The sequence below is a fragment of the Bidens hawaiensis genome, unplaced genomic scaffold, assembly GCF_021521415.1.
Source record: "Bidens hawaiensis isolate Kalapana, Puna unplaced genomic scaffold, B.hawaiensis_p1.1 tig00007372_1, whole genome shotgun sequence".
NCBI lineage: Eukaryota > Viridiplantae > Streptophyta > Magnoliopsida > Asterales > Asteraceae > Bidens > Bidens hawaiensis.
The window spans coordinates 8,968-20,607 of record NW_027491509.1 but is presented as its reverse complement, the minus strand read 5'-3'; the positions used below and the strand labels follow the sequence as shown (position 1 = coordinate 20,607).

Here is an 11,640-nt window from a genome sequence, read left to right as displayed (position 1 = left end):
CCGCCCCAACGACCGGGATTGATAACCATCGGGATTTACCAACAATCGAGTTTTGCCGAACGACGACACGCCATTGGTTCACCCCAAGTTTTATAATATTTTTGTTTTTATTTTTTGTCTTAATTTCGATACTATAACGCACGCCACCGAAACCGACCGATTTCCCGTCGACTTACCGTATCAATGCTTGGGTTTTACCACCGCTTGGGTTTTACCGACCTGCCCGGCGCAACGCGCCAGGAGAAATACTAGTTACATATACAAAAATAATAGAAACATATTGTGTGACACCAAACTTTTTAATTATATTATAGGAATAATACATCTTTTACAATTGATTTTCACTATGTCGTTTTGATCCGATCTTACATCTTGAATGAATGTGATAATTGTCACATACATATAATAATAATTAAAACAAATAATAATAATATTCCAGGTAAAAGTACGATAACACCCTTGAGAAACTGGCGTACGTGTCCCCATTTAACACCTAACCCCAAGGGTAAAAACCGGAAAACCTGTATATAATAGAAAACAGTACACCAATTCATTTGGGTCCCGGTCGGTGTGTTTATCGGCGAACAGAAGAAGAAGAAGCAGAAGCAGAGAGACAATGCCGGCTCAAAAGCGGTCCAACGATTCCGTATACGAAGACGAAGAAGAAGAAGATGACGTCAACCGTATTAATAATAATATTAAGAAGAATTCTTCCGACGAATCAGAACAAGACGAAGACGTAGAACAAGAGGAACAAGGTTCGTTCCTTCTATAATAATTATTATTATTTGTAATTACTGGTTGAAAACATTTGTGTTAATGAATTAATTACTTTGATCATCTGCAGATTCGGATGATGATGACGACGAAAGCACTTCGTCTAGTGGCAGTGAGAAAGACGAGTATGTGTCACTGTTTACATGCTATGCATAAGTTAGTTGCCCTAGGGTTTAATTAGATCTGTTTGTTTGTTAATTACAGTTTGTTAGGTGTGGTGGTTATAGTGTGGAGTAATGGTTAGATCTATTTATTACCTGCTGCTTTAGTTTGCAGTAGCGGTTATGGATACGTGTTTTGGCTCAAATAAAGCTGCCTAAAAAAACTTTGATTTCAAACGAACTTAGCCGAGATGGCTCATTTTTGTAACCAAACCAAGGCTCGGCTTGTTGGCTCGCTCTTAGGCTCGTTTAACTTCAAGCTCGAGCTAGCTGCCTCGTTTAATTTTGAGCTAGAGCTCGAACCCACGCTGCCAGTAGGGGTGCAAATGAACCGAGCCGAGCCCGAGCTCAACTAGGCTCAAACTCGGCTCATATAACTTACACGGAGCTCGAGCTCGGCTCGTGAGTAGATTTTCAAGATCGAGCTTGGCTCGGCACGTTTACTATCTACCACTTGTTTTTTATATATTTATAATTATTTTTATATGTTTTTTACAGTTATAATTTTATTTATAATAGTATATATTATGTAGTTAGTTTTGTTTATTTTTATTAATTAATAATCTTTAAACATTTCTTTTAAAGAATTATCTATATGACTGGCTCATTTAGGCTCGCGAGCGGCTCGAGCTCGATAAGTGAGGCTCGGGCTCGTTTATTAAACGAGCTTACTTTTAGGCCCGAGCCCGAGCTCGGGCTTGATTACGCTCGGCGTGATCGAGCTTTTTAACGAGCCGATCTCGAGTAGCTCGCGAGCGGCTCGGCTTGTTTTCACTACTCGAGATTGGCTCGGCTTGTTTTCACTACTTGAGATTGGCTCGGCTTGTTTGCACCCCGACGCTGGCTCGACTCGTTTACAGCTTCTGTGTGTGTGTGTATGTGTAATCTGTGAATGCGCATAATACTTGTGCTTTTTGGGACACTGAGTTTGCATTGGTTCTGAATTTGGAAAGACAGTACTTGATGAACTTTCCAGGTAAGACTATTAAATAGAGTACGGTGGTTCATAGGGTTCAAAATTTCAAATACTAAAGTCATGTACAATGTACGAGTGGATGTCGGAAAAGAATTGCTTTAAGCTAAGTAATGCATTAGTTTCATTAAACTACCTTTTTGATTATGATAGTATGTTCAGTGTCCTGTAATTATAGATTCTTTAGAGATGGTATGGGAATGTAAGCATCTTCTTTGGAGAAAAAGTAGCCTTAACTTCTGTAGGAGACAAGGAGCAAAGTTTATGCTCTTTATCATTAACAAATTCTTTTAGCATCCTTTAAAAAAATGTTTACTTGAATTATCTGTATTCTTTAACTGTAACTCTGCAAGTACTCAATGCAAACATGGGAAAATGAGGTGTTAACTAGATAAACACCTTTTATGAGTGTGGCATAGTGTGTAGACAACATTTTCTCTTAAACTTTTTCCCGTATAAAAATCTTTACTTTGAATGAAGAAGGGTAAAAAGAAAAGTAGAAAACATATATGAATGTGGAACAAGCTGTAGGGGGGATTAAACTTTACTAGGAGGACCAAATTTTTCTTCTTCCCTTAGCACAAAAAAGATCAAACAGGTTGATTATTGGATATGTATAATATTGTATGAATAGTGTGGCTATGTATAATATTGTATGAATAGCGTGGACTCCTTTGTCTGAATCTTATGAAATATTTTTCTCTCAATCAATTTAAGGCATGAGGAATTTATATTGGAAAATATGAACATTGTGATTCTTCCTTATTAGTATATACTACAACTCATCAGTAAGCAAACCAACAACCCCTTTTCTTCTCTTGTCTAGCATATCACATCTTCTGTCATAAGTTCTCTTACACAAACTTCTTATGTGACCTATATTATATTGGGTAATGGAAAGTAGTATATGTAACGGTTACTGTATACTATGACTGCTTGAAATACTACAATTTCTTGCAACTAAAGCCTTGTTCTTGTATAGTCTCTTTATTCTCCAAAAGTGTATTCTAAGATGGTAAATGTGACTAGCTTGTGGGGATTGAGGTATAATGTAATATTATTTGCTGTTGGTAACCAAGCAACTTAATTATGCAATTCCCTCTGACTGGTCAAAGTCATAGACATAAGAAAAAGTATTTTTATTGTAGTATGGGGTGTATGCATATGTCTACATGGATACATGTTTGTTTATGCTTTAAGTTTCCACCATATGTATGACCAATAAAAGAACAATGATGTTTTTCTAATAGATGTTTGGACTGTTTTGCAGGTTTGTTTATGTGAAATTGGCTGAAGTTCGCAAGGACGTGCAGTGCCCAATTTGTTTAGGTACTATTTCCAGCTTTTAATTCTACTATATACTATAATATTATTATCTAATTATAGGCAAGCATGGACCGTGAGTATATTGTGATGTTGTTGGTCTAGACGATATGCTTTTTTTAACACCGTTTGGAACTGCCCCCAATACCCAAGTGAGCCTTCTGGAGATGAGATTTCAACCGTCCATATTGATATTGACGCTCCAGCCGCCTAGGAAAAAATGAAAAATTCACCACTGTGGGAAAACCCCCTTGAGTCAGGTTTCGAACCTAACCTGAGACCATAAAGATCCCAAGCCTTAACTATCACCCCCATGGCTTTGGACTAGAAGGCCTAGACGATACGCTAATTACTAAAATACTGAATTATGAATGTGCATTATGTTATTCAGATACATGTTAGTGTTGGTCATTTGGTTGTAATATGGATTCATCCTAAAATAATATAACAGGCTATCTACCACATGATGCAACATTTATTGCAATTAGGAACGCACTTTTTAAAATATTAATATCTATAATCAGCTATACTGATATAATAACAGTTCAGATTTCAGAATATATGTCAAATCACATTTGAATATTTTGAACAGTTGAATATTATAATATCTTCATAGAATTTCAACACACTTTTCATTGATAGGTATAATTCGGAAGACCAGAAAAGTTATGGAATGCCTTCACAGGTTTTGTCGAGAGTGCATAGATAAATCACTGAGGCTGGGGTACGTATCAAAATATTTAGATTCAATCAGCCAACTTGGTCAATATGATTTTTGAATTTGTTTGACCAATATGAAACAGGAACAACGAATGCCCTGCTTGTCGTGCTCGTGCAAGCCGCCGGTCCTTGAGGGATGAGCCAAATTTTGATACCCTAATTGCATTGTTGTACCCTGACATTGATAAATACGAGGCTGAGGTCCATTTTTATATATTCATTACTCGTTTTGATGTGTTATCATTTTTCATAATTATTCAACTGTTTATCTTTGATGTCAAAACACAGGAATTGGCCTTTGCTGATGAAGAAAAAGCACGGAATAAACAGGTCAGCTCAATAAAAAATCATTTTTTTCCATTTCTAGGCTTTGGTTGTTTAATTATGGTAATATGCAGTTATACACATAATCATGATTCTCTTTTGACAGACTTTGCACCTAAATTTTTTATAAAATATTTTATTATTATAAAATTAAAGAGCATGACAGTATGTATTGAGCATAATCTAAAGTTAGAATAAACAAAGTTTCACTATCTTAGCCTTATAAAAGTTATAACCCGATTCGATTGTTAATCATGTCAAGTTTCTTGTTCTTGTAGTTATAGTGGGGCTGACAATTCACGTCAATAAATAAAGTTACTTGTTCTTGTAGTTATAATGGGGCTGACAATTCACGCCAAGTTTATATAAGTTATAACCTGATTCGATTGTTAATCATGTCGAAAACTTGAACCTTAACCTGGTTACTACCCATTTGATTGAATGAGTAGTGTCTGCATTGGTCGGTTTTGGGTTCAAACTGAACCAAAAACGACAACTCAATTTTTGAGTTTTTAAAAACCGTTCGGTTTCAGTTTTTTTTTTTTTGGGTTTTCGTTTTGGGTTCGGTTCGTTTGGTTTTGTTTTATTTTGTTTTAACAGCTAGGCTTGAAATTTTGGGGCCGAAATATTTTTTACCTAAAATCAGGAATTTGGGCCTAGATCTTTTTGTTAATCAATGATTAAATAGATTATTATAATTGTGGCCAAAATATTTGAGTTACACTATTTATTAAGTCTTATAAATTACTTAACAATCAAAATTAAAAATGAAAGATCCAATAATTGGGTTTGGTTCGGTTTAAGTTTTAACATTTGGGCTTGAAATTTTTGGCTGAAAAAATGGCCCATTATAAATTCCTATAAATTACTTAACATTTTAAAATTAAAAATGAAAATTGATAAACTGGGTTCGGTTTGGTATTTCCAGCTTTATTTACATTCAAAACCGGAATGGAACCGAAAAGTCTGTTATTTCATTTGTTTGCTTTTCTTGGTTTGTTATAAATTTAATATGACCTCATGTTATATACTATGAACCGGTTTGACTTTTATGAGTCTAATATAATTTTGAGTTAATATAACAGATCCAAGCAGCCATTGCTCAAACATCCCGTCGGCAGTTAGAAGCATTAGGAAAGAAACGCGCAAATGCTAAAGCTACAGCAACAGCGTTCATGAGAAGATCACAGTCAGCCACACGGAATCTCAGAGGAAGAAGAAGTCTTAAATCTGAACCCCGAGATTCCGACAACGAAGTCGATGCTGATAATGATAACGGAACTAATTATTCTTCTTCTTCAGACGAGCCAGAGCCCGAAGTCAAGCCCAAACGGTACAAAAGATGGGGCGGACGCGCGTCTTCATTGCCATCATCAAGTGGTGCAAATGATGATAATGAAGCGGATGGTTCTAGAAAAGCGGTTGGGCTTGTTGGCGCCCCGGAGATTTTGGCGTGGGGTTGTGGTGGGATGAGGAGTAATACGCGTCATGGTGGTCAAAGTAGTGGTGGTAAGGGTGGAAGGAACACTCATCAGTCTAAGTTGATTCAACATTTCAAAAGGTTGCCACAAAATGATAATGAGGTAATGACATATTTTGCTTATTTGTTTAACATGTCAGCTGGGTTTGAACGTTTGACGTCAAAGGTCAGATGTGATGAGTAGGGGTGTAAATGAGACGAGCTCGTTTATTATTATTCCAAATGATACATACGTATATAAATATTTTTATACACATTTTTTAATTCTAATTTTAATATATAAATATATGCTATTTAGTTATTTCGATCATAATTTATTGATAATTATTATTGTTATTATTATAATATAACTTTTAATTTAATATATTAAATAAAAATTATATTATTTTGGTGGGGTAAATGACAATGAAGACGCACAGATCACCATTGAAGGGCAGGTGGTTCCGCAGGTAACGAAGTTCAAGTATCTAGGATCATTTGTTCAGAGCAATGGGGAATTAGACAGTGATGTGACCCATCAAGTTCAGATAGGATGGTATAGATGGAAAGCAGCCACAGGTATATTGTGCGACAAGAGTTTCCCAACTAAACTAAAGGGAAAATTTTATAGGGTCGCAGTTAGACCTACATTGCTATATGGAACAGATTGCAGGGCCATCAAGAAGGCACAGGTGCGGAAGATGGAGGTAGCAGAAATGAGAATGCTACGCTGGATGTGTGGGCACACAAGGCTAGACCGAATAAGAAACGCCGTGTTTCGGGAGAGATTAGGGGTAGCGAACATATCAGACAAGATAAGAGAGTGGAGATTGAGATGGTTTTGGACATGTGAAGAGAAGACAGACGACGAATCCTGTTAGATCCGTAGAAAACATTACTATAGAGGGGAGGAGAGGTAGAGGACGACCTAAATTGACTTGGGATGAGAGGATTAGGCATAATCTGATAGAACTAAACCTCTCAGAGAACATGGTTGAGGGTAGGAATTCTTGGAGAAGTAGAATTAAAGTTAAGGATTTTTAGGGAGAAAGGAATACTTTAGGCCGTCAATTTACCTTATTCTAGTCGCACACAATAATGGTATTTTCTTTTCATATATATATTATTATTATTATTATTATTATTATTATTATTATTATTATTATTTACTGTTGAACTTTGATTTCCTTATATTGCTCCATACGTATGTATTCTAGAGCTGAGGGTCTCTCTGGAAGCCACCTCTCTATCCCTTTGGATAGAGGTACGGTGTGCCTACATCCCACCCTCCCTAGATCCTACTTATAGCTTTGCTGTTGGTGGGACTTCACTGGGTATGATTGATTGATTGATTGATTGAAATAAAATTATATAAATAATAGGCTCATTTAGGCGCACTCGTTAAGTCAAGCTCGGCCTTAGGTCTTTTACTGAACAAGCTTTTCTTTAGTCTCAAGTTCCATTTCGAGCTCTATATAAATGCTTGAGCCCGCAAGTAGTATTATAAGCTCAAGCTCGGCTCTTTTTTAAAAAAATAGTTCATATACATTTTTTATATATTTTAATTATAATTTTAAGATGTAACACATTATATGTTATTTAGTTATTTTGATCGGAAATTTATAAATAATAACAATAATCATAAAGATATATATTTAATTTATTAGTTTAAAATTGTATAAAAAAAATAGGTTTCTTTAGTGAGCTTGATAAGTGAAGCTCTTGCTTGGGCTCATTTATTAAACGAACTTATTTTTAGGCTCAAGCTCATTTAAGCTCAGCTCAGTTCGATCTCAAATAGCTCACGGGCACTTGGCTCATTTACACCCTGAGTAAAGAGTTCTATTTCTATGTTAACTTTTCATGATTATATGCTGTTGTCCAGCTTAATATCAATCTCAAGCTTGTATCCCTGGATGAGCAAAACATTCCCAATCTGCAGAAATTATATATTTGCTGCAACCCAACCATGTCAACTACAAATGTATACCAGGTAAAAAAAATATTTTATTTCTTTTTATAATTAATTTTTCTCTAACTGGTGACTGATTTGTAATTTGGTATGGTGATTATCAGTATGTTGCTATTGAGAATGGTTTACGAGCTGATGAGATTGACTTGTTACTAGTGAAGGGTGACCGTTATGATGCTGATCCTTTAGGTGTTTTACCTGATGAACAATCTAAACCCCTTATTATCAATCCTTTAGCGGGCGAGTTGCAACTGTTGGACCAGCATCAAACCATGTCAGATGTCGCTAAACTTTCTATTCAAAACACTTTGGTACGCTCTCCTTAAATATAAACAACAAGCAACTCATACATAAACTCGGGTTTTGACTGGGGGGGGGGGGGGCGCGGGGGGCGTAAACAAGGCTCTCAAGATTGGTTTTCTAAAAGCTAAAAACGAGCTCGAGCCTAAATTGAAGCTCGTTTACCAAACGGGCCTGAGCTTCATATCCCATCTTGACTAGGCTCGCAGTTGTAAACAAGCCTATTATTTATATAATCATAATATGTGAATACAGTTTTCGTTCTTTGTGTTTATACCAATTTGAATACGAAATTAACAGAAATTATTCTTTATTTCAAATAGTACGTCCTTTCCAAGGGTTTTTTACTTTAATTGATATATAATTTGATAATATTATATGTTGCACAATTATTAATACATATAATTATGATAAAATAACAAAAGAATATCTGTTTTGTTATATGTTTAATTAAAACTGTAAATATTTACAAAAACAGTTATATATAAGTATATTAGTTAGTAGGAGATGTATAATTTGAAAAAAAAATTGAGTTGAGAAAACTCGTGAAAACCCTATGTAACATTATTGTGTTTTTTAAACATATGTAATACATTTAATACAAAACATCGAAAAATTAAAAAAAAAATTTGTTTCGTAATTTTATTACACTTTTTTTTAACTTTTAAACATATTTTTCAAGAGAGAGAAAATTTAAATTTATTTTTACAATTTTTTATTAACTTAACTGTGGAACATAACATTCAAAGTTTAATTAAAAATGTTTTGTTGAGAATGAGTTTCCATAGTTTTCTCAACTCAAGTGGGTTTTATTTTATCCTAACCCTTAGTATATAATAAGCGAGCCAAGCTCGAGCTTTTTCACAGTTACAGAGATCCAACCGTTTCTGAACTAGCTTTTTGTTTTCTAGACTATTGCCTACCGGAAGAAGTCCGTTAGCTCGTAGAGTGGTTGTTGACCGTGAGCTTACTAGGTCAAACCAGTAAAGTGTATTGTATGTGAGAGAAGATTAGTTGTGGATGTAAATTAAGCCGGAGCTTAATCAATGTTTAGCCCCTTGTGATTTGCACAACGGAAGTAATCTCAACCTTCTAAATTTTAATCCTACGGTTACCATTCCACGTGTTATATTTATTACACGGGATGTATGTTCAATCAAGTCTACACATTAGAGATTGTTAAATCGTATGGTTGTATGATAGTGCAAAAAGTATCAATGGTTCGGTTACTAACACATCATATACGTGTATTATGATTTGCCCTGTGTATGCCTTAAATAAGAGTAATTAACAATAAATAATAGTTAAATAACATCATATAAACATTGAAAAATCATCTTTAAAACAACTTTATAAATCATCTTTGTTGGTTTATATTTCTTAAATATTTATATAATATCCGTCAAAACGTTCAAATATTATTAGTTATTACATGTGTTGTATATCTTCTCCATTCCATCATTGACAAGAGTTTGATTGGTTGACGTGAAATCTGAGTTTCATTTAATAAATGTTTGGAATTGAAATCTGAGTTTCATTTATTAAATATTTGGTTGACATTGAACTAAAATTTTAATTAGTCGCTTCATATAAACTATTTTAATTATTTCTAACAAACATGTAAACGAGTTTAACCAAGAATGATTTCAGTTGGGACTTGAGGTTGTAAATAAAAGTTATTCAGGGTTTGGGCTTAACTTGTTTTTTATAAGTGCATCACCAACAAAGAAAATCAAAACACTTGGAAACATATATAAGAAAAAAATTCATTAGCTAAAATCACTAAAAGTCGGAACATAAAAACACCCAAAAACATTGTCACATCATTATCATCTTTTATATTTATTTTAGTTATCAGACTTTTTTATTTAAAGATACTATATAGAATAATATTTATAATTTGTTCATTCTAAGAAAAATTATAAAATCAAATATATTTTTTTCCTTGGAGGGAAATTTAAATCTTTTCATTGGAAAAGAATATTTAACATTTAAAACTACTTAAGTGATCATATTTTGTCCTAATTTTGTCCCCCAACCCCTTTTATCCAATGGGGCTCGCGTACGGAATACTCGACGTTACTTAGTTGATCGTTTCAAAAAATATATAAAGAATATATTGGTTTTTTGAAGGGGGTTTGAAAATTTTGAATTTTGAAAATATAGGTGTTGGGGTAGAGGAGGATCTAAAATTATAACATTATATTTTAAAACTTTATTATTCAAAAGTGATAATTATTTTTTAGAAATAAAGTAAGCTAAGACTCTAGAGTAGAAAATATTTGTTCGCATGTAAAAAGATAATAGATAAAAGTACAAATAATAAACTATTTAATTTCAAATTCAAATGTACATTAACATTTTTATTTTATAACTAGTATTTAGACCCTCCGCGTTGCCCGGGGGGGGGGGGGAACCATAGCCGTATAAGTTACAATAGTCATTACCATAAAAATAGCTAATTACCAAAGAATTACCTGGTAGTGTTTGTGGCTTCAGTTGGCATAAATTATGTTGCACATAATACTCATATAGCCTTGTTATACATTATATGGCATGACCTTTTCAACGAAACATACTAATTACAAAATTGTTAAGGAAGGATTGCCAATATCATTAGCTTTCCATTTGTTGTGACAATGTTTTCTCGCGACAATATGAAGAGCATGAGCTTGCATTTGTTGCAACCTTTAAGTCAATGTCTCAGTCAGTAAAGCAACATCATAGAGTGAACCTGTAGTGAATCACATTAAAATTTTTTTAACAAACAGTAACTTTTTTATATCAATGAAAGAACATTGAAACATACTTACCGAAGGGTGTCCAATGCCCAACCTCCATTGGCACAATCTTTTGCGGATCACTTTCAAGTTTCTTTACACAGACTGTGACACAAAAGACCTAAAAACAAACAAAATAAAACTAACAATCCTCCAACTTCGACAGACAAAAGAAAAAAAAAAGCTTTGCATCTAATTATCACCTCATTAACTCAAAAAAAATCATCATCATTGAAGCCCAATAGCTTTGACCGCAGCTAGTGGTGCACATGATACCCATACCTGAAACCGTACCTAATCGAAAACCCGAAATCAGTCTTTGATATTTTATAGATATGGTATACATTTGAGCTCACTACCCGAACCCGGAACCATACCCAATTTATATTCTAATTTAATTAGTAATTTTGTATCTGTGTATTGTGAAAGTCATAAATTGTAGAATAAAAGGAGTACTTTTGAAGGATAGCATGATCATAACTTAGTTGAATCGATAACTGGATCAACATTAGCAATAAGCTATTTCAAGCCTTCTAAAGACAGCACACGCAAAGTCCACACTGCAGCACATCAAATTTTACTAACAATGGTCAGCAACAAAATAAGGTAAATAACAATTACTTCCAACATATTTACATGTAATTTGGCACCACCATGACCTATTTAAATCAAAATTTACACAAACATCTGCCACATTTTACCAAGATTAGTAGGGCCTATACTCAATTCAGTTGAAAAATTAGACAGACAACAATTTCATGCCGCCATAAACTAGTACAAAAGCAATTCACAAACGATAAAATAAAATCAAATAAGTTAGTTTTATTTAGGTTGAAGATTATCTAACTAAA

General features: G+C 34.0%; 1 protein-coding gene across 1 annotated transcript; it reads left to right on the top strand.

Annotated features, from left to right (window-relative positions):
• Positions 1 to 567: 567 nt before the first annotated feature.
• Positions 568 to 9,258, top strand: LOC143635008 (putative E3 ubiquitin-protein ligase RING1a). Its single transcript, XM_077102931.1, has 10 exons — positions 568 to 758; positions 848 to 902; positions 3,182 to 3,240; positions 3,877 to 3,958; positions 4,038 to 4,155; positions 4,243 to 4,284; positions 5,364 to 5,861; positions 7,623 to 7,730; positions 7,814 to 8,020; positions 8,921 to 9,258. The coding sequence occupies exons 1-10, from the start codon at positions 617 to 619 to the stop codon at positions 8,954 to 8,956; spliced, it is 1,347 nt and encodes a 448-aa protein (XP_076959046.1). The 5' UTR covers positions 568 to 616; the 3' UTR covers positions 8,957 to 9,258.
• The last annotated feature ends 2,382 nt before the right edge of the window (positions 9,259 to 11,640 follow it).